At 37.1% G+C, this 21930-nt stretch overlaps 1 protein-coding gene across 1 annotated transcript in view; it reads right to left on the reverse strand.

Annotated features, from left to right (window-relative positions):
• The window catches only part of ADGRB3 (adhesion G protein-coupled receptor B3), a 487840-nt gene that overhangs the window by 228787 nt on the left and 237123 nt on the right, over positions 1-21930 (reverse strand). Inside the window, exons 12-15 of the mRNA XM_070954680.1 lie at positions 21545-21691; positions 19737-19812; positions 13764-13866; positions 7160-7203 (exon numbers count right to left, since the gene is read on the reverse strand). Of these exons, the coding sequence (XP_070810781.1) occupies positions 7160-7203; positions 13764-13866; positions 19737-19812; positions 21545-21691 (370 nt within the window). The remainder of the gene's footprint in view (positions 1-7159; positions 7204-13763; positions 13867-19736; positions 19813-21544; positions 21692-21930) is intronic.

The following is a 21930-nucleotide window of genomic DNA, read 5'->3' on the forward strand; positions in this document are numbered from 1 at the left end:
TAAGAAGGAAAAAAACATCAACCAAACGCAATAGTCTTTTCCTTAGAAATTTGATTCTGAGAGAATACAAAGATATACTCTTTTTTTCCTCTCTCTCTCTTCCTATACATTTCTTCCTAATGTTTTCAGATCAATTCAGTATTGATCCGCTGGTTGAGATAGGATTTGACCCACTGACCCAGAGTCTTTCAGGCCAGCTTTCATGCCTAAAATAGGATTAGAATTCACAATCTCTCAGTTTCTAGTCTGGTGCTTTTAACCACTAAATGAAACTGGCTCTTGTGTTCCCAAATATATATTTCTGCTAAAAGTTAGAATCCACTCTCAGGATAAATAACGCATTAGCCAAATGTTCAGGGCAGAACTAGCATGTGATGGTTGACATAGGATTAACAAAAGATTTTTTTGGGGGGGACACCTTTGCTGTCCCAAAGATGCTTTTCAAAAGGCAACTGGACTTTTTTGGTTTCTTCTTTGAAAATATTTCACTTCTCATCCAAGAAGCTTCTTCAGTTCTGCTTCTTGGATGAGAAGAAAGAAAGTCCAGTTGTATTTTGAAAAGCACCTTTGGGACAATCATGACATGGATTATTGAGAATCTCCATAGACAAGAGTCTTGCTGGTCAAGCTAATGGCCCTTTTAATCCAGTCTTCTATGTTCTACAAAGACCAAAGATATGTTCAGAAAGTAACAAACATAGAAGACTGAAGAATCTTGCAGTGGTGACATTCAATTTTTTCCCCTACCGGTTCTGTGGGTGTGGCTTGGTGGGGGGGGGTGTCCTGTGACTGAGTGGGCATGGCCAACTCAATGTCACTCACACCCATTCAGTCACATGACCTCCCACACCAAGTCACGCCCACAGAACCCGGTAGGAAAAAATGCGTGTATGAACACGAGAAGACCTCATAGTGAATGCTGTGGCAGAGAGAAGCCGAACTTTTCTCCCTCCATTCACAGCGGAGATGCTGTTCCCTTTATGGTCCCACCGGCCCACTCCCTCCTGGGGACTACCTTAAAGGGACAGGCTGCAGCAGCTCTGCTGTGAATGGAGGGATAAAAGTTCGGATTCTCTCTGCTGCATTTAACATTGAATTCTGTGGCAGAGAGAAGCCAAACTTTTATCCCTCCATTCACAGCAGAGCTCCTGCTCCCTTTATGGTCCCCATGGTCCCCTCCCTCCCGGAGACTACCTTAAAGGGACAGGCTGCAGCGGCCGGAAGAGGTGAGTGGTGAGCGGGCGGGCCCAACCAGGGGTGATTTTTACTGGTTCAGCGAACTGATTTAAATCATCCCTACCGGTTTGCCTGAGCTGATCTGATCCGGTTGAATTTCACCCCTGATGTCTTGCTCTCTAGCATTTAGTATTTAAAGGAAGCTGTCCATTATTTAATGATAGGAGACTATCTAGGCCCCTTGTCAAGCTGTCATTAGATGGCATATTGAAAAGTTCACTATTTTCCCCTTGTTTAAAGTAGTTCCTTTAATTGATCCAAAATTTCCCTGTTTTTATTTTCAGCAAATGATTCCATGTCCTAACACTGTGATGAAGGTTGAAAAATTCTAGGACAGCTTTTCCCATAACTGGCATCATGGGAAACAGGATATGTTTATTATAAATTTCATTTCCAGAACTTCTCTCAAGTTTTTTTTTTATTGCATTTATTTGCCACCTTTTTCCTGGGAAATCAAGATGGTGTACAAGGCAGTCTTTTTAATTTGCTTTCCATAGCATAATTTTGAAGTTAGTCATCCTGAGTGCAAAAGATAAGCTTTAATATTAAGTAATTAATTGGTCTATGTCAGAAAGTCAAATATTTTAATTGCTACACTATACTGGCTCCCAAATTATAATTTTTAATGCCATAGAAAAAGAAAATTATTAAAGACAGAGGAAATAATCATATTAACTATTTTTTATTGACAGACAATTTTGGCAAAATTATATCCATTGGGTTGTGAAGACTTAAAAGTGACTAACCTAGTAACATAACAACAACACGCTGAAATAAAATCAAATTTATGTTACCCATTTTGAAGGGTAAAATTGACATCAGCATGCTACTAAAAATCCACACGATGGCCCAAAATTGTGCATTCCAAATCTGCATTAAAAAGTAAGACAGATCTAGTGAAATGCTATAATCCAAACAGCAGGAAAGTACATGCCGTGTGCATGCCATTCTTATAGGTACCAATTGGTGTTGTTGCATAACTGTTCGGGTCACATGTCAATTTTTTTTTCTTGGTGATTCCGTTTTTTATTTATGGGTTGAAAAATTATCTCTCTCTCTTTTTTAACACCATAGTCAGAGGCACAAAGTACAGGGACACAACCCGCACCAGAGGTGGGTTTCAGCAGGTTCCAACCAGTTCTGGAGAACCAGTAGTAAAACTGGCGGGAGGCTCCACCCACCGACCCCGATGTCATCAGAATGCTTCTGCGCATGCGCAAAAGCTTCTGCGCTTGCGCAGAAGAGCGTGTGCGCGTGTGAGCAAAGCGTGCAGTTCCATTGCGAACCGGTAGTAAAGGTAAGTAGAACCCACCCCAGATGGCAAGGACAGTGTATGGGCCACTATAACTAAAATAGCGGAAACATAATGATGGCATGGTGGCAAAGATGAAAATGAGAGCAGAAGAAAAGGTAATGATTCCCACTATAAAAGAACTGAAGTTATGGTTGTATGTGTACTGTACGGCTCAAAAGGCAATCAGCAACAGCTGTAGAAACTGCTTCATAAGCAGCAAACTGCTGTTCATTTTTGTTTCTTTGCATGTTACTACAGCATTGTGAATGTAAGATAGGGAATACTGTTTAGTTCTAACATCTAATTCACTAAGAGCTAGAATCTGACTGGCCACAGGGCAAGCCTACTTCATGCTTTCAGATCTTTTTTATTTTAATTCCGTTCTGGTTTAAATTATGCAGATTTTGTCAGTGAAGATGCCAAGTTCACAGGGACTCTGACTACTTTATCCTCAAAATGTCTTGCAAAGTTGTCACTGCGAGCCTCTAGTGGTTCTAATGTATTCTGAGACTGAGATGTGATTGTTCCTCCATTGATCTGAAGTTTTACTGAATGTCTTCCTGGAGATGTAATGAGGATAGAAAAACATGGTAACTTTACTGCTGTCACTGTCTTAGAAAAATAATAAGGACAATCTTCTTCCAGTTATTCTTTACTCTGATTGTTGTGCGATTTATAACAATGCACAGTCTTTCAATGTGATATGATGTAAATATGGCTGTTCAGCTATATTACAAACTCTTTAGGTTACAGCTGTTTAATTCAGGAACTTCTATACAAGAAACAATTTATACTTTCTGCAGTTTTTGGAGAGAGCAATGAGTAAGCAAGAACTCTTACTAATAATATATTAGATCTATCTGCATTTGTACCAAATAGCTGGCCAGAACAAGTTGTAATATAACCAAATCAAAATGTCTTTGTTTTCAAGGACATAAACATAGGCCAGGCTTATATAATTCTAAAGAATGGTTCGTGATTTCAGTCTGCCATATATGGAAAAGTGTGATGCTGTATATAATAGAATTTAAATTTATCTATAGGTGATGGAATCCATGAAAAATACATCAATAGCACAATGTTGCACATTATATTTCAATATGTGTATGTGTATTTAAAATTTTAGTTTTTATACAATGTATATAATGTTTTATTGTACACTGCCCAGAATCCTTCTCTGAGGGAGATGGGTGGTTCAAAAATATGTCATCTGCCACCTTTTGCTTGCTTGTGCTTCACTGCTATGCCATGACAGATTGCCGTCAACTGTGGGGAGGGGGAATGAAAGGTGGGATGCTTGGGAATATGAAAGTAAGTGCTGTATCTCCTTGAGGCACTGCCTCAAGGTCACCCAGCTGGGAAGAAGGAGGGAGCAGCATGCTAAACTGTGCTTGGACTGACCGTTATGAAAGCATCTTGCATGAACATGACTGGTTACACTGGGGTGGACAATGGGAGATAGAGAAGGGAAGGAAAAGTAGAATTTAGGGGTTTGGCGCACGATTCTCAGTTCTGGCTTTGCAATACTGCAATGCACTTGACCTTTAATAAACTATACCTTTCTCAACAAATGGAGCCAAGGATAATTTCTATTTAGTGGTTTAAGTTGTGGCAGGTCCGACAATGTGGAATATAAATAAATGAAAATAAAATAGATATCCTCCCATTCCCGTACATTGGAACTTTTACTATAATTTAAGTCCTGCAGTCTTAGAATACAAATTCTGTAAGATAATCAAATAGAATAAAATACTCATTCATGAGATCACTGCAGAGGAAAAATGGTAAAGAAATATAAAACAAATTTTGCTAAGATTATTTCCCTACATTCACAAATTTAGTGAAAAAGCAATAGCAAGATGTGATGCAAGAAAAAGGATCCTTTTCTGACCTCTTGTACGTGATCTGCTTAACTCCAAGGCAGTAGAAGAAAACAAACTGTTTCAGCAACCTGCAGTGGTAGTCATGTTGTAAATTACAGAAGCATAACAAATGGTAGCATCCATCTTTTCGGATCCCACATACTGTAGTCTCTGATGACTAATGCCTCTCCCATTGGGTTGTTTCTATTATTGGAAATCTTTAAGCAGCTTTAGGAACAGCCATTTAAAAACTACCATTGAAATATTTCACTGTACCTGAGATCTGAAGTGCTTTCGTGCCCTAAGTCATTTTTGAGGATTCCTAAAAATGCATTACTGAAAAATTGTCTGCAATATGACAGACAAAGGATGAAAAATGAAAAGGAGCAAGGTGCAACGGCACTGACATAAACAGCATACTTACAACAGAGACCTACCTCGATTAACACAATCTTTCTGTTACACTAGGATGGATCTATACCAGTGATGGCATGCGGAAATGTCGCGTGCATGCTCTCTTGTCGGGGCCACACTTCGGAAAAGCCAAACTCCCAGGTTCTAGGGCGCATGCGCGCCTGACGATCAGCTGACTGGCACACATGCATAGGCTGGTTTTTGGCACTGCTGTGTGTGCGAAAGGATCACGCTCCAGAAAAGCCGAACTTCCAGGTTCTAGTGCGCATGCATGACCAATGATCAGCTGGCCGGCGCACATGCACAGGACAGTTTTCGGCATTGCCACATGCACAAAGTGATCACGCTCCAGAAAAGCTGAACTTCTGGATTCTGGTGCACATGCGCACCCAACAATCAACTAGCCAGCGTGCATGCACACACCAGTTTTTGGTCCTGCAGCGTGCGCTTTGGGCACGCATGCCGTAGGTTCTTCATCATGGATCTATACAGTGAACTCTAATCATATTCTATGCCTTGGGAAGCACTGATGTTGCCTTAATACTGATGAGTGCTGTGGAACAATTACAGTAATCATTATAAAACATGTGCAAAAAGATTCAAATGTTTCTTCAATGTTCACAGCTTTTAGCACAATTAAACTGGCGGGATACAATCATTTCTGACACAGAAATGTTTACCTGCACAAAGGAAAATAACAGTGCATAAATGCTATTTTTGTTCAATCTCATTCTTTCTCTTAAAATCTACATCACATTGATTCTTTTACACTTGTAGGTTTGTCACTGGAGTACAGAGAAGCCATATTTTGAATACCTGATAATGGGGAAAGAGAAGTCTCTAAAATACAAGCATAATTATGTACAGTCCCATATGTCAGAAAGACCTTTAAAATGCTTACAAATAATTCATTGTACAATGTGATGAATAAACATGTGTTTCATTGTACTTTGTAAAAAAAAAAAAAAACTTCAGAAAGTGCCTGAAGAAGCTAAAAATCCTTCTTTATTTCATTTTAAGTGTTGTTTTTGACCAAAACTATCTCCCAAAAAGAGGCTTGCAAGAATAATGATTTTAGGGTTTGGAGTTTTTTTGTACACTGCAGAATCACTTGTGAGATGGGCGGCTATTTACACTAAATTAGATAGGTAGGTGGACAGGTAGATAAATTGATAGGTAGGTGGTAGATAAATAAGTAGATAGATGACAGATAGATAGATAGATAGATAGATAGATAGATAGACAGACAGACAGACAGACAGACAGACAGACAGACGGAAAATATAGAGATAGATAGACAGACAGACAGACAGATGGAAGATAGATAGATAGATAGATAGATAGATAGATAGATAGATAGATAGATAGATAGATATGGTTCAACTCTAATAAAGCAATAGGAAGACTAAGGGTACCTAGAATTGTCAAGGGATACAGTCACATAATCTTTGCTCACAGCACAGTTAATTAAAATGTATCCCCGAATGTTAATCTTCTTATAGCACAAACTTGCATGTGCCTGACTGAAAACAACTGCTTTAATGGAGAATATTTTCAAAACAGTATGCATAATACAGTCTATGCTTAGTCAAAAGTATAGCCTACTATGTTCACTTGGACTACTCTATAGTAAATGCACTTAGAAATGTAGCCAAATAGACCTTATGAGAAAAACATTGTCCAATTGACTATATTTAATCATGGCTGATGGCAACCATGAATAGATGACATGATTTAAATACACATACATTTACTTTATCGTATCAGTGCAATTTCTTATCAACATAAATTCCTTTGAGGTTTTTTTTTAACAGTGACACAGCTATCTTTGCTACAATATTAGCTTTGAAATGAGTAACTGGCTCCATTTCATCAAACATAATAAATAATACACAAACATATACACACACTTTGTATGTACGCACGCACACATATACATCCTTTGTTGCCCAAAAATTTGACAATGTATTCAGAATATGTTGCCTAGTAGCATGATCTCTTGCAATAATAGCACAAACAAGCATTTAATCCTAGGAGTCATGTTGGAATCATAAGTTTCTGTAAAGATTTCCGTGCATACCAAAGACCCTTGACAATAATAAATTATTAACTAATCAATGTCAGAACAAAGGTGGGTGAGTTGGTTATATATCCTATTTTCCAGTGCCAATATATAATGTAAAAACATGGTCTTGAAATTGGCACAGCACTATATCGGCATAATTATATACTTAAGTTCATGTTTAGCACAGATTTCTGCATATCATAATCATGCCTTTTAATCTCTCCCTAGATATTGATGTGATTTGGAAATATAAATCCCAAATAAGAGCAATAAACATCTGTTACTTACATTCTGGAGTCATCCCATAATGCGCAATAGGGATTCAACGTGCCCTGAAAAAAGTGGGAGAATATCCATTAAAATGTATTCTTTACTCAGAGATGTAATAAATACACACGCACACACACAATTCAGTTCTGAATAAAAATGAAAAGTGTAATTGTATGAAATATACATAAACATGGTATTCTACATCAGACATGGGCAGACATTAAGCCTTCTGATACTTGCTTGATTTTTGTATTAGAACTTCATAATATAAATACATACATACACACATATATTATATCAAATAATTCTGAACTTTGAGATTTGAATGACCATAAGAACTGGATTAAATTCCTAGCTCTGTGAATCCATTCACAGTTATTCCAAGCTTCTCTTCATTCCAGAAGTTTAATTTGCACATGTTCACCTACAATATAGTTTTGTTTTACTTTGTCTGAATAGTTAGGATCATAAATCCTTGCTGAATCACTGCCATTCATCTTGAGTTCTATGAGGTTATCCTGATTTATCTTCTGCACATTTCTTCATAATTTGCAAATGATCTTCTGACCAGTTGTCATGTTTCAACTGGGTTGCCATTTGAAGACTGTTTTCTTTTGTCTCCTTTGACTTTATTGCTTCATTTATTGTACTACAAACACATAATACTCCATGAAAAATCAGCTTCCGCTTCCTGCTTTAAATGTTAAAGATAGTGTTCATGGTCCTAAGGGATGTCCATTCTGGTTGTCATAGAAGAAGGCCTCCAGGATGGTCTTCATCTGGATAGATAGAAGCCACTTACTTTGTCACTATGAAGAAATCAGCAAAAAAAAATAAAAAAAAAAATCTCTCCGGAAGCTATGTATAAACAGTTTTATAGAATGCTCTGTTTATGGCTGCAGTCCAGGTCAGTCTGATCTAGATTGCTGAAAACAAATATGAAAACACTTTGCCACTCTTTATGCCCAATATAAGTTGTTGAGACTTTTTTCCCCCCTATGCTTGGTCTGGAAAAGCTACTCTGACCAATCAGCATACACACAAAAAACAACCAGACTAACATTTTAAACAAATTTTTCATTAGCTTATACAAAAGCAAGATATGAACCCAAGCAGGTCATTCTGACAATAGATAAACAGAGAGTAAGACAATTAGGGGTCTAAACTAGAAATGTGCCTAACTAAATCTGACAGTGTAGTATAATTTTCCCTTCTTTCACATTGAGAACTTTAAATATTAGCCTGCACTATGGAGATAAGATTGTTCTTTAAAAACCTAAACTGGAAAAAGAAATAATTTCCTTGCTGAGTTGGATCCAGGAAGATCCAATTACATATTGTCCATTTTAAAGAATGTATATAGTTAAAATGCTATATTATTATTCAGTCAATCACCTCCATTGTGCTGTTTCCCAGAGCCAGGTTTTTAGGTCCTTATGAAAACAGGAGGGTTGGAGCCAACCTCACATCGGAGGGTGGGAGGTTTGAGATGTTCCAGAGGGCAAGAGCAACACCAGAGAAGGCCCTCCTCCTCCCACCAGCCATAATAAGCAGGCTAACGAGACCGCAGAATGCCCCCTTTGCCAGAATGAGTGGTACAGGCCAATCCCAGTGGGTTGAGATGGTCCCTCAAGTAACTTGGACCCATGCCATGAAGGGCTTAAAAGATGATCACCAACACCTTGAATTTTAGCCAGAAGCATACTGGTAACCAATGCAGCTCATGGAGCTGTGGTGTTACAGGGGCCATTCTTGAGCCCTCCAAAAATGATATTGGATGTTCAGAGAAAATATGAAAAATTGGTTTTTTTTTTCTGAAATAAAAACAATGCATATTTTTTTAAAAAATCTGGCTGATAGTTTGAAGCATTGTACTGTGAGCTGTTGCTAGAAATATGAAATTATATTGCAGCATGATTAACTTTCAATTTTGATTTCAAGTCCAACTTTGGTCAAACTAGAAATTGTCATGGGCATCCTATTAATAAGTGCAAAAATCAATCACCAGTGAACTATAAAATTTTCTAAAACAGTTAACATTCTTCACTTTGGTTTCTTCTTTTTGGAGGAATAGGTGTGTCAAAATTGTTGAGCCATCCTGAAAGGTAGGAGTTCTTCAAAGAACGCCCACTGGTTTAATATTCACACTAGGACACTAGGACATGCACAGGGGTGGGCTTCAAAAATTTTAGCAAGGGGTTCTCTGCCCGGTTGCTGGGTGGGCGTAGCCATGGTGGGCATGGCCTAGTCGGCCTCCTGCACCATGGCAGGGGGGGTGTTTTTGCCCTCCCTGGGATCTGGAGGTCCTCTGGAGGCTGGAAACGGGCCCGTTTCTGGCCTTCCCGAACTTCTGGTAGGCCTTTTTTTGCCCTCCCCGAGCCTCCGCGCGTGCCCTGCACTTACCTGCATCCAAAACAGGATGCGTGGGGACTCCTGGGAGGAGTGGGGCAGAATGGGTGGGGGCAGCCAGAATTGGGATTTGGGGGTTCTCCGAACTGCACAGAATCTTAGCCAGAGGTTCTCCCGAACCACTGTGAACCCCCAGCAGCCCACCCCTGGATACACAACCTTGCACACAGGTATCCGTTGCCTCAGGTCTTTGCTTTTTCCACTTAAACAAAATTCTCGCTAAAACAATGACTTTTAAAATATCTTAAGCCCCTGATATTTATCTTATCATAACCATCACATTAAATCACATATAACATATTTAAATCACATGTGGGATAGAGCACAGTTATTAGCACAATATGAGAAAAGAATATTTGAATAAAAGTTCAGGATTTTACTTCTTTGGTTGGAGAATTAATTAAATAATTAAATGATTAAATTGGTAACATTAACTTCTGTGCTTTCTGTGAGTCATTAGTGTACAACATTCAAGGTCTGCAGCTGAAGCAAAATTGTCTTCACCTGATTAAAATTAACTACAGGGTTCAAAGATAAAGCTGTTTTAATTACAACAATTACTATCTTGTCTTAAATTTAGGTGAATTATTGTAGAGGAAAAATAAAAAAAGAAACCATTAAATTAGCACATTGAAAAAAAAAGATACTGATTAATTGGCAGTGCTACTTTCGATATATACATTGAAAGTAGCACTGCCAATGTGTGAGTGTATACACATACATACATACATACATACATACATACACACACACACACACACACATATGTACACATTTTAACAATTCTATTAAATCAGGGCTGTTAAACTCCTGGCTCGTGGGCCGGATGCATCTCGTGCTGGCCACGCCCACGCCTGGTTTAGCGAAGGGGAAAAAAGTCTGATACTTCACATGATGCTGCCGTGACAATGTGAGTTTGACACTGCTGTATTAAACCCTTTTACATGAACATGTAAAATCTAAATCCAAACAACTACACAGTCTGTTTTTAATGGAATGCTAGCACTATCCTCAATATACTTTCCTTTTTATATTGGTGGATCTTTGGAGTGCTTCTGGAGTTCTTTGCCTAAATAAACTCTCTTCCCTTTCATATTTCAAATCTCAGGTTACCAGATCTAAAACCAGCCAAAAGAAAACAACACTTCCTCTAAGATATTATTGATAAGGTTGCTACTGGCGTTTTGTCTTGTCAGCACTTCCAGTCCTTCGGCTAACATGATAGTTATTAATATTGTAGAAAAGTAGACGAAGTCAAGCGTCAATTAATGCCTTTCATCTTGTGCTGCCAGAATGAAACTGACAAACATTTTCAAGGTGTGACAAAAAGCTATACGCTTTGTCACTATATGTCTGAAAAATGCAATAAAAGGGGGAAAAAGGGAAAAGGCCTGTTAGAGGTCATAGTCAAGTTCATTTAACTCTCCCCTGGCCTTGGTAAAACTGTGCCATTGTTCTACAAATTGTTATTGGTCCCAGTAATGATATATGTTACTTTAGTGACAATATTTGAATTGCTTATTGTATTCCAGTTTGAGGACCAAAACACACGTAGTCCTTGGCTTATGATCACAATTGAGTCCAACATTTCTGTGGCTAACTAGACAGTTGTTAAAGAAAGTTTCGTCCCAGTTTACAACCTTTTTTTTTTTTTGCCACAGTTGTAAATGATTAAGTAAATCACTGCGGTTGTTAAATTAGTAACACAGTTGTTAAGTACTGTAAATCTGGCTTCCCCATCGACTTTGCTTGTCAGAAAGTTGCAATGGGTAATCACATGACCCGGGACACTGCAGCTATCATAAATATGAGTTAATTGCCAAGCAGCTGACTTTTGATCATGTGACCATGGGAATGCTGCAATGGCCATAAGTGTGAAAAATAGTCATAAGTCATTAGGAGCCAGGGTGGCGCAGTGGTCAGAATGCAGTATTGCAAACAAACTCTGCCTATATCTTGAAGTTCGATCTTGACTGACTCATGGTTGACTCAGCCTTCCATCCTCACAAGGTAGGTAAAATGAGAACCCAGATTTTGGGGGGGCAATATGCTGACTCTGTAAACCACTCAGAGAGTGATGTAAAGCACTACCGAGCGGTATATAAATCTAAGTGCTATTGCTGTAAATCACTTTTTCTCAGTGCCATTATAATTTTGAATGGTCACTAAAAAAATTGTAAGTTGACGACTACCTGTAATTACAGCGTCCACTCCTATTTATTGATTTTTCAAGTGACTATTTTGGCCCTTCAAGTTATGCATTATGCAATCTCAAGAGACAAAAAAAAAAAAACAGCAAAAATTCCAAAATTTTCTTTAGTGTTGTAAGAGAGAATAACAGAATCTTGAAGGCCTGTCAGAATTTCTGACATAATTAAGATAGGCTTATTTTGAGTTTCCTTTTTCATGACATCCACTTTTCTCAGAACTGAATAGTCTTTTCTCCTTCACCAGTCCTTTTTCCAAGGCAAGATCTACATTTTTTCACTCTTTATATTGATCTGTTCATATTTTAGGATACGGCCCAATGAAAAGTTAATTTTATGAACCATTTATTTCAGTGGGGCAGTTGGCCATGTATTGAAATTCCACCCATTCCAATTAATCAACCCTAAAACACCCTAAAGCACCTGCCATATAACATCCCAGACTTAACAACTGTCAGTAAGAAAGACGAAAAGTCTGTATAGTGAATGTGGCAGTACCTGGAGGCAGCAGAAGAGAAAGAACTGGAGAAAATTACAAAATACAAAGACATGAAAATACAAGCAGAATGACTGTGGCAAAAGAAAGAAAAGATAGTATCAATACTAATAGGTGCCATGGTGCAATCACAAAATATCTGGAGCCCCACCTGAATATTAAATGGCATTGATAAAATCACCATCAGTCAATTGCAAAAGGCAGCTTTACTTGGAATAGTTTACATCCAATGACACAACCTTTTATGCTATCAAATAACAACATTTGCCTATCCCAGGTCTTTGGGAAGAACTTGATAAGTAGATAAAAAGTGCCAAATCCAATCTAAACATCTGCTGGCTCTTGTTGAAGTACAGGTAGTCCTCAACTTACAACCTCAATTGAGACCAAAATTTGTGTTGCTAAGCGAAACAGTTGATAAGTGTATCTTGCCCCATTTTACGATCTTTCTTGCCACAGTTGTTAAGTGAATTGCAATTTATTTATTTATTTATTTATTTATTTATTTGTTTGTTTGTTTGTTTGTTTGTTTGTTTGATTTATATGCCACCCTTCTCCAGAGACTCAGGGTGGCTTACAATGGTTTTAAGCAATAGCCTTCATACTTTTGTATATACCTGCTTAGTAGGGCTTTTTGGGCGCCCCTAAGCAGTGTTCTATTTTATACAAAGTCAGCTTATTGCCCCCACAAACCAGGTCCTCATTTTACCTACCTCGGAAGGATGGAAGGCTGAGTCAGCCTTGAGCCTGGTGAGAATTGAATTCACAGTAATTGCAGGCAGCTGGCAGCTAAATACTACTTTAACAGTAGTTTAGTCCACTACGCCACCAGGCTCTTAATAAGTTAATAAGTTAGTAACATGGTTGTTAAATGAATCTGGTTCCCCATTGACTTTGCTTGTTAGAAGGTCTCAAAAGGTGATCCCGGGACACTATAACCATCATAAAAAGGAGTCAGTTGCCAATCATCTGAATTTTGATCATGTGACCAGAGGGATACTGCAACGGTCATTAGTGTGAAAAATGGTCATAAATTACTTTTTTCAGTGCTGTTGTAACTTTGAACAGTCACTTAATAAACTTAATAAAAGACTGTAGTATATTTAACTCTACCTGTAGTATGTTTAATTCTATACCACAGAGCTTCGGGCATTGGGTAGTTTAAAGATTTTAGTAAATGAAATAAAAATTAAATAAATACACCATATTGGAGATTTCCTAGAGTTTATAAAGAGCAGTTTAACAATGCATGGGAACTACTTAGGCATTCAGTGCTATGGAAATCGTCATGCTTTTGCATCTAAAATAAGTTGAATTTATCATTTTAGTGAGTCCTTTCTGTTCATACTGTATACACATTGCTTCTAATTACAAAAAAGTACCCACAAACTACAAAATCAGTGGGGAAAAAAATAAAACATGTGAGCTAAAATTGACCGGGGTTAAAATAATTCTTTATGTTATTTGTTTAAAATCTTCAGCCAATTGGAAAATAAGCTGAAATACTTACGTTTGCCAGGTGAGCTAACTCTATCTCTAGAAAGGAATCTGATGTTCTGGGCTCAGGCCGTATGGTGACCACAATGATTTTGGAGTTAATAACTGTATAATTTCTGGAAAAAGAACAATTAAAAACACAACAATCACTAAAACTACAACTTGATGTAATTAAGCAAAGAGAAGCTGTGGTTTTTAAACATGGCTAGCTAGAAGGGAATTTAAATCAATTTTCCTTCACAGAATTTATAAAAATGCTGTCAAATGTATTCAGGAATAAGGACACTCTTCCTGCTGATCCAAGTGCCTTTTACTAAGCACAATTTATTGATTAAAAAAAATAGATTCACAACATAAATATTCACAGGCCTATAAACTCATTAATCTTCTGGTAAACCTGAGTTTTGTTCTAGACAAAGCACTTTTTTTGTAAAGCTCTGATATGGCCATTTTGCTGAAGATCTATTGAAAAACAATCATAAGAATGACAGCAATGAGAGTTTCCTCAAAATCAACTCTGTTTTTCTCATCAAAAACATGAGGGATTGAGATGTAATTTTGTGCCATTTATGACCTACATCGGTATTAAAAAAAAATAGTAGTGAATTCACACTACACTTGTGATCTCAGCATTACTGTCTAAGATTCCTAAGTTGTAAGGTCAGGACTTGACCTAATGGTCATCAGACTCACTAGGAGACATATGAGATTTTGGCTTTGGATCAGTGGTGGGTTTCTACTGGTTCACCCCAGTTCGGACAAACTGGTAGTGGCGAGAGGCTCCGCCCATCTGCCCGGACATCATCACGGACGCTCTGCGCATGTGCATAAGGTTCTGCGCATGTGCAGAAGCCCCACACGCAACCGAAGTAAATGCACACATACTCACGCTCACAGTTCCGAGCTGGTAGCGAAGGTAAGTGAAACCCATTGTTGCTTTGGACCTAGGTGTTAGTTGCCAAGCCCTTCACTTTTAAAGGAGTTTTAAAGGTGAATAGTCTTGATGAATTAGGTCATCTGAGTTAGTTTGCCCTCTGGCCATTATATTACTTTGCTTGGATGCTTAGAGATAGGCATTACTAAAGGCCACCTTTGCCACAAAAGAGAGAAGAAAAATGAGACTTCAGTACAAAGGAGGCAATATTTAAGTGTCCATTCTTCAATATTCCTAAATGGGGGTATGTTGAGAGGTTTCTCTCTATTCTTAGTGACCATTATTGGCATTTTTATTCCACTGTTTTCTTTTTATTCTTTTAATGAGTTGTTAGCCACCAAAAGTCACCTTTGCAAGATGGGAAGCCATGTAAATTGATTAAATAAATACATTTCTAAAACCAGAATCAAGGCATATGATTCCAATATGGATTAAAAATGAATGTACTGAGCATGAGGACTGGAGTAAAAAAAATTCAGGATGTCTTTTATAAAACCTCACCTCCTCTGCCAAATTCCTAACTGAAGGATTGATGTTTTCTTCTCTGTTGCAGCTAGGCTATTCAATAAATTATCAGTGTGCATCTTATGAAATTGAACTACATTATGATAAAGCCAATGGGTAATTTTCATATCACAATACAATCTTTAGAAGCTACATTCTTTTTAATAGCTGTCATTGTACAGCTGAAGTGGGCAATTTCTTTTCAGCTGGCAAAATGCAGTTCAGGTTCCTGAGCTTCCAGAAAGCTACAAGTTGTCAGTTAATGCAGTGTTTTCATGAGGAAAAGCAAGATGAACTTTTTTGGGGGGGTATATATTTCAACTTAAATGTGGAGCTTGGATAATTAAGAACGAACATTTTGCCTCACGGAAGGTTTGTGTTTCCATTGCTAAACTTAACAGCATCTGAGAACCCTACTGTGAAATGAAATTCACCTACTGAAGTGTTTCTATAGCCTTCTAAGTATTAATCAAGGTCCAATCTTGCCTAGTTGTTTTTTTTTTTTTTTTTTTTTTAGATGACCTAAGGTCGGCTAGGTGCTGCCATCTGCTGGTTTTTTTTTTATTTTATTTTTATGAAGTACTAAACCTGTATCTTTTTCTACAGTGTGGAAATTATCTTACAATGTACCTCAGAGGCACACAATAAATATCCAATAGCATATTGAAATCCTGTGCATACAGATTTCTTATTGTGCATCATGCAAGATGTAAAACTGTCCAATTAAAGTTAAAGTTAAATATCACATTTGTTCCAATTCAGTAAATGAACAAATTGTGCATTGATGTATTATATCAAGTCTTATAACTAAATAATCACAACCTCTTTGGATTTAATATCCATTCAGATATAATTTTAATATATAAAAATTAGTATTGTCTGCTTTTAAACAAATTTTGTTTTTTGTTTTTTTTTCTGGAAGAGATTTTGTTTAATTAGCCTCCATTTATTGGGTTTGTGAAATGTCTCAAAACACTTCTGGCATGAAAGGGCATCAAACAGGAAACAAAACTAGAGTGACTGAGAAAACAAAATCTAGGAGAGCAATAATGTGTTGGTAACAACATTTATGCTATGCCACACTCTGATAAATTAGTCTTATTGACAAAATCACACAGAGGTGTGATGAAGGACTCTTTGCTGCCCAAACAAGACACTTTTTAAGAAGGAAGAATATTGTGATTATTTATGCAGGAAAATAATTAAACTCAGTGTGTCTTTATCTAAAGGGAAATGAAGGGCATAGGTTATATTTAGGTAAGGAATACATTAAGACATATACTGTGTGCTGTTTATTTTTTTTCTTGAAATACTAAAAAATGCAATTCATTTATCAGGTGTTTATTAAAACAAAACCCACATTTAAAAAAAAATAAACATTGATGGAATACAAATGAAGACAGATCAAAATGTATGATCAGAAGATGAATATATTTATTTAAAAAAATACAAAGACATCCAGGTAAGAATGTTTTTGTATGACACTAATCAGGGAGGATTCTACTTACCTTTACTACCAGTTTGCAATGGGAGCGTGCACACGTGCTCACTTTGCTTGCGCGCGTGTGCTTCTGCACATGTGCAGAAGTTTCTGCACATGCGTAGATCGTACCTTATGACATCCGGGCGGGTAGGCGGAGCCTACCTCCACTTTTACAACTGGTTCTCAAGAACCGGACAGAACCGGGAGTAACCACCACTGACCCTAATATGACAATAATAATGACAACAATAGAAGAGCATATTTGTATCTCAGGGTTGAATTGAGAGGTCCTTGGTGCTCTCTGAGGTTGGCTGTTTTTTTTGTTTCGTTATCAAAGTAGGTAACATCATCTGCAATAAAACAATCAAGCTCAGGGAGCACCAAGGACCCCACAAGATGACAATCAGACAAATCTGATTATCTAGATAGGTTGCAACTTCTAAAACAAAACCTTTTCTTCTTGCTGTAACCAGCTTCACCTTAGAGATGGATGGTATTTGCAGAACAACACCAGCCAAAGTTCTTAACACGCACAGGAAAGCAATGGAAGAATATCTTTCTTTAAGCGTCTAGTTTCTACATTAGCACAGTATAATATCTTTCCCTGTTTGATGAGGGTACACCTCATCTTTCTTTGTGGCACTAAAATCAGTGTATTAAATGCATGTGTAATGAAGAGAGTTGGTACCTGATCCTATGCTGCCAACAATTGTATGTGTAGAAAAGCTTTTCCAGAGGGAAACTGTTGTCATGGTATTGCAATTTGATCAAGCTGCCATTGGCTTCTCAAAGTATGTTATTAGTCACACAATTATACTGAAAATCCTACAAACTGAGAATAAGTGTTATGAACATCTGACTTTCTCTGCATAAAAGAATTAAGCGATAAACACAGTGGGATGAAGAACTGCTTTTATCTTTATCAAAACTAACATATTAAAAAAGTTAATTTTTCAGAACCAAATATATTTTGATAGACAAAAAGAGACAGCCTTTTGACAAAATTTATTTGGTATATGGTTCTGAAAATGTAACAGATATAACTAATTAACTAAAAACTTGTTATGTACCCGATATCTAATTATTATTAATTAAATGAACATTTAACAAGGTCTTATTTGGAAGGCAAAGCATGCATCAAGCCAACTTCGGATTGTAAGATCTAGAGAGTGAATCTGAGAAAATACTCTCATTTATACAAAATGTTCAAATGCTCCTGGAATCATGGAGTAAACTTTAGGTTTTAAACAATTATTATTTTTTTTACATTTTATTTTATTACATTTGCATCTTGTGGATGGAACATAGTCAAAATAGGAAGTGCTCTATCAAATCCTGTACCTGTTAACAGTGGTGTCCCCCAAGGCAGCCAAACCCCCAAAACTTTAACCTTAGACTGTCTACTGTTGACCTCAACCCATTCCTAAGAGGTCTGTAAGGAGCGTGCATAAGCGTACCGGCATGCCTTCTGTCCGTGTCCTAATGTCCCTTTTTATTCGTATCCATTTCATGTATTCATAATCATATTTATACTTTTATCTGTTAGCTTATATATGCTTGACAAATAAATAAACTTAAATAAATAAAAAAAACATTGTTTCGTGGTCCTAAGAGACTTTTGACAGCTGGGGAAGAGTGAAACATTCTTCTACTGTCTACCAATTTTCCCCACTAGTGTTTTTCTCACTCTGCATATGTGGTATCTTGTCCCATACAAAGCTGTTGATGTGAAGACTTCATCAGAGGAAGGAGAAAGAGAAGATACAAAGCTGCTATTAAGTACCCTCTCTTACTTCCCTCTTTGTATAGGGGCTTCCTGGATATCGCCTTGTTTTTCATTCTTCTCTGATTTCATTTATGTTTGTGCTTGACAGTTGAAACACTGTAATACAGACTAAGCAAAAACTGCCCTGTCAGTCTCTGAACAAATCTCCTTTTGATTTCTATGGAACATTTTTTTGATGAATGTCTAATAGCCAATGGTTGCAATTTTTCTCAATCAAGGTAAAAGGCTGAATTTTTCAGTTATACTTATTCAGCTGTGCCTAAATCTTGACATAACTTATTGTGCCTAATTACATGATAATGTACCAAGGAAGAGGGACTGCTATTACTCACTGAGAGTAGATTTCCCCCCCACATATGCTTAGGTCATCCAGTAGCTTTTGTATTAAATAAATGTGTGGAATTAAAATATATCTATATCTTATCTAACAATGGTATTTTCTGTTTTTTTTATTTTTGCCTTTAGATTATTATCTAGTAATTATTGAAGCACTTATTTTACACAGATAAAAACATGTTTGCATTTATAAATATTTACACCCATCTACACTTAGGACAATATGCCTTAACACTTATGCTTTAATTCCAGCTGACAGATTGAAAGTGAGCTGTTCTACAGTTCTTCCTTTCTCTCTCTGTCCTACATAGAGACACATTCTCTCTTTCCTCCTAATTCTTAACCTTTCCTCTTTTCATTAGATAAAGCCCTGATCACCTTTGTCTCTTTCCCCATTACTTGTACTGAGCTAAAGAAAGTCATTTGGTTCACCCATGAGGAATATCTCCTTTTCCTATTACAAGCTTCTGCCTTCTCCCATTGCTGTTTTATCTCTGGCTGACTCCTCCAGATAGATCAGCAGACAATCTTGTGACATCCAAGTGATTTGGACCTCAAATACCAAAAATCCTTGCAAATCTGGCTAATGATAAGGGATTGCAGAAATTAAAGACATACAAAAAATACCAAATTGCCTGATTCTGTTCTAGATATCAAATGCTATTGCCTCTCTCTGTTTCTTCTGCCCACCCTGTTGCTAGACCTAGGAATGATGTTGCTAAACAAAACTTGAGATTTTTTTCTTCAGTTCTGCTATTGAAGGTTAATGGCAAAATCAAGAAAAGCAAATGACACACTCGATGTAGAACCCAAATCAGGTTAGTTGTTCCTTCTTTAGACAAAAATAAGAAATTAAGTCTTATGTTCCATTCCTGCCTGCTTTCTACAGAACACATCTTAGAGACACACTCCATTGGAACTGTCTCTCAGAGTCATTACTTACCTTAAGGTAGGCAAAATGAGCTCTAAATTTTTGTACAATACTGCTCCAAGTACAAACACGGTGGATTCATCTAGTTCTAAAAATCAAAGGAAGAAAGAAGTCAATATGTAGATTAAATCTGATACCTTTCCAAGCATCTCCAACTTTGTCATAACTGATAAAGTACAACAGTATTTTAAAGTACAACAGCATTTTATCATTATAGAAAAATTTGTTTAAAGAAAACCAAGATTGCAATTGTAATATATTCTAGTGAATTGTTTTATAATAATGTAATAAGAGTTTACATTTAGGGTTGAAAAAAGTCTCTAGACTTGAACAACTCACATGGCTAGGAGTATTCTGAAATCTTATTATTTGTGAAATTCATTACTTGCTGCTAAACTGATATTTTGTGTTAGAATCTTAATTATTATAATTAATAGCCTAATCTAATAACCCAATTATTTCATTGGCCTCAGAAAAGTTACTGGAATGGTCACTGGTCTTTAAATATCGCCACCACCTCCAAAAGTTAAATAAACCAATTTGCCACAAAGAACTTATAGTGAACCATGGTCAATTTTAGCTAATAATGTCCTATATAAGCCTATATTTGTAGAAAACACATCAAATCAATCTTGTGCAACAAAGGCAAGCATAGGCCATTCCCATACAGAAATGTAATTATCTCATAATTATGAGAACTCTCTTCCTTCTCCACTCCAGATTCAAGCACAACTGAGTACTTATGTTTGCTTGTTTTGTAACAGGATACTAACTTGGTAGTGAGAAGCCCATCACTTCCTTTCCCATAGATGAGAGTTATAGATAATGAACATGATTATTCACACACAGATAGGGAAGCAGGGAAGAGGAAGAACCAGATAAATGTGTACTATGTCAGTCCCCTTTTCACATAAGGAACTGAAATGGCTATTCCTATAATGTGTAAAGGGACACAAAGATTACAATAGCCATTTGGGTGCACTCTGAAGCAGGCAAATGGTTTTCAGCTGGTCTCCATTATTATGATTATTATTTTAAATTTATTATGACCACCACTCCGATAGTGACTCTTTCCCTTAGATTTTTCTACTGATTCTTTGCTGTTGCCATATTATTTCCAACTTCAACTGGGTTCCCATAGAAATAGAAACAGGTTCAAGGTGCATTATTATAGGGAGGCACCATCAGCTATGAACTAATGAGCCTTGGTAGTACAGTGGTCTAAAACACCCTGTTATTAAGACCAGCTGCCTGCAATTCCTGCAGGTTCGAATCTCGCCAGGCTCAAGGTTGACTCAGCCTTTTCTAAGGTAGGTAAATTGAGGACCCAGTTGTGGGGGCAATAAGCTGACTTGTATAAAATGTACAAAAGAATGAAGGCTATTGCTTAGCGCATTGTAAGCCGCCCTGAGTCTCCGAAGAAGGGCGGCATATAAATCAAATAAAAAAACAAAAAATGAGAAGCCCAAAAGAGAAATCCAGGAATTAGCTTTCATGTTCACAGACTCAAGAACTTCGACTTATACGAAGAATAAGCTTGACATTCTTTCCGCTATATATTTTCCTTGCTTTATGGAGAACTGCCATGTTATAACAATAGAGGTTTTGTTGTAAATGCTAATCATTAAGATTCAATCACCATCTTTTGCACTAGACATTTTTACAGAAGGAACAAGTCTAAAATTCGACTGTAATGCTAATCTTCAAATAGCTGATCCAAAATACTGATGAAACAAGCCCACAAATGCATGAGTTAGCAAGTTAGCTTTCTTCACGGAGCTTTCATGAAACAGAAAATTAAAGCGCTGCTGAGTTTTTACCTGTTGACATGGGGGTGAAGATACTTTTGGGAATGACAACCCTATCTTCTGAGTTTCGGGCCCAGTCAACCATTCCTTTCCTTCCTCTCATGGGGAAATTGATGTCTGTTAGAACAGATGCTGCAGGAAGCTTCTGAATGCTGGCCACTATTGAGAAAAAGAAAAGAAAAATCAAGCAGTGTTCTTGTTTTAGTAGTCAAAAGTATTTTATTATGGATCGATTAAGAAGAGCACATGTATTTCAGAATTCTGACTCTGAAAAGAAGAGTTTTATAGAAACATATTTCAAATTAAAAAAGAACAAAAACTGCAATCCTACGTTGGTGGACTCAGAGGTCGGCTCATTGAGTACATAGAATTATTTCCTTGTATGCATAAAAACCAGA

Source organism: Pituophis catenifer, unplaced genomic scaffold (assembly GCF_029215685.1).
Source record: "Pituophis catenifer annectens isolate HBS135680 unplaced genomic scaffold, rPitCat1.0.hap2 SCAF_1, whole genome shotgun sequence".
NCBI classification, from domain to species: Eukaryota; Metazoa; Chordata; class Lepidosauria; order Squamata; family Colubridae; genus Pituophis; species Pituophis catenifer.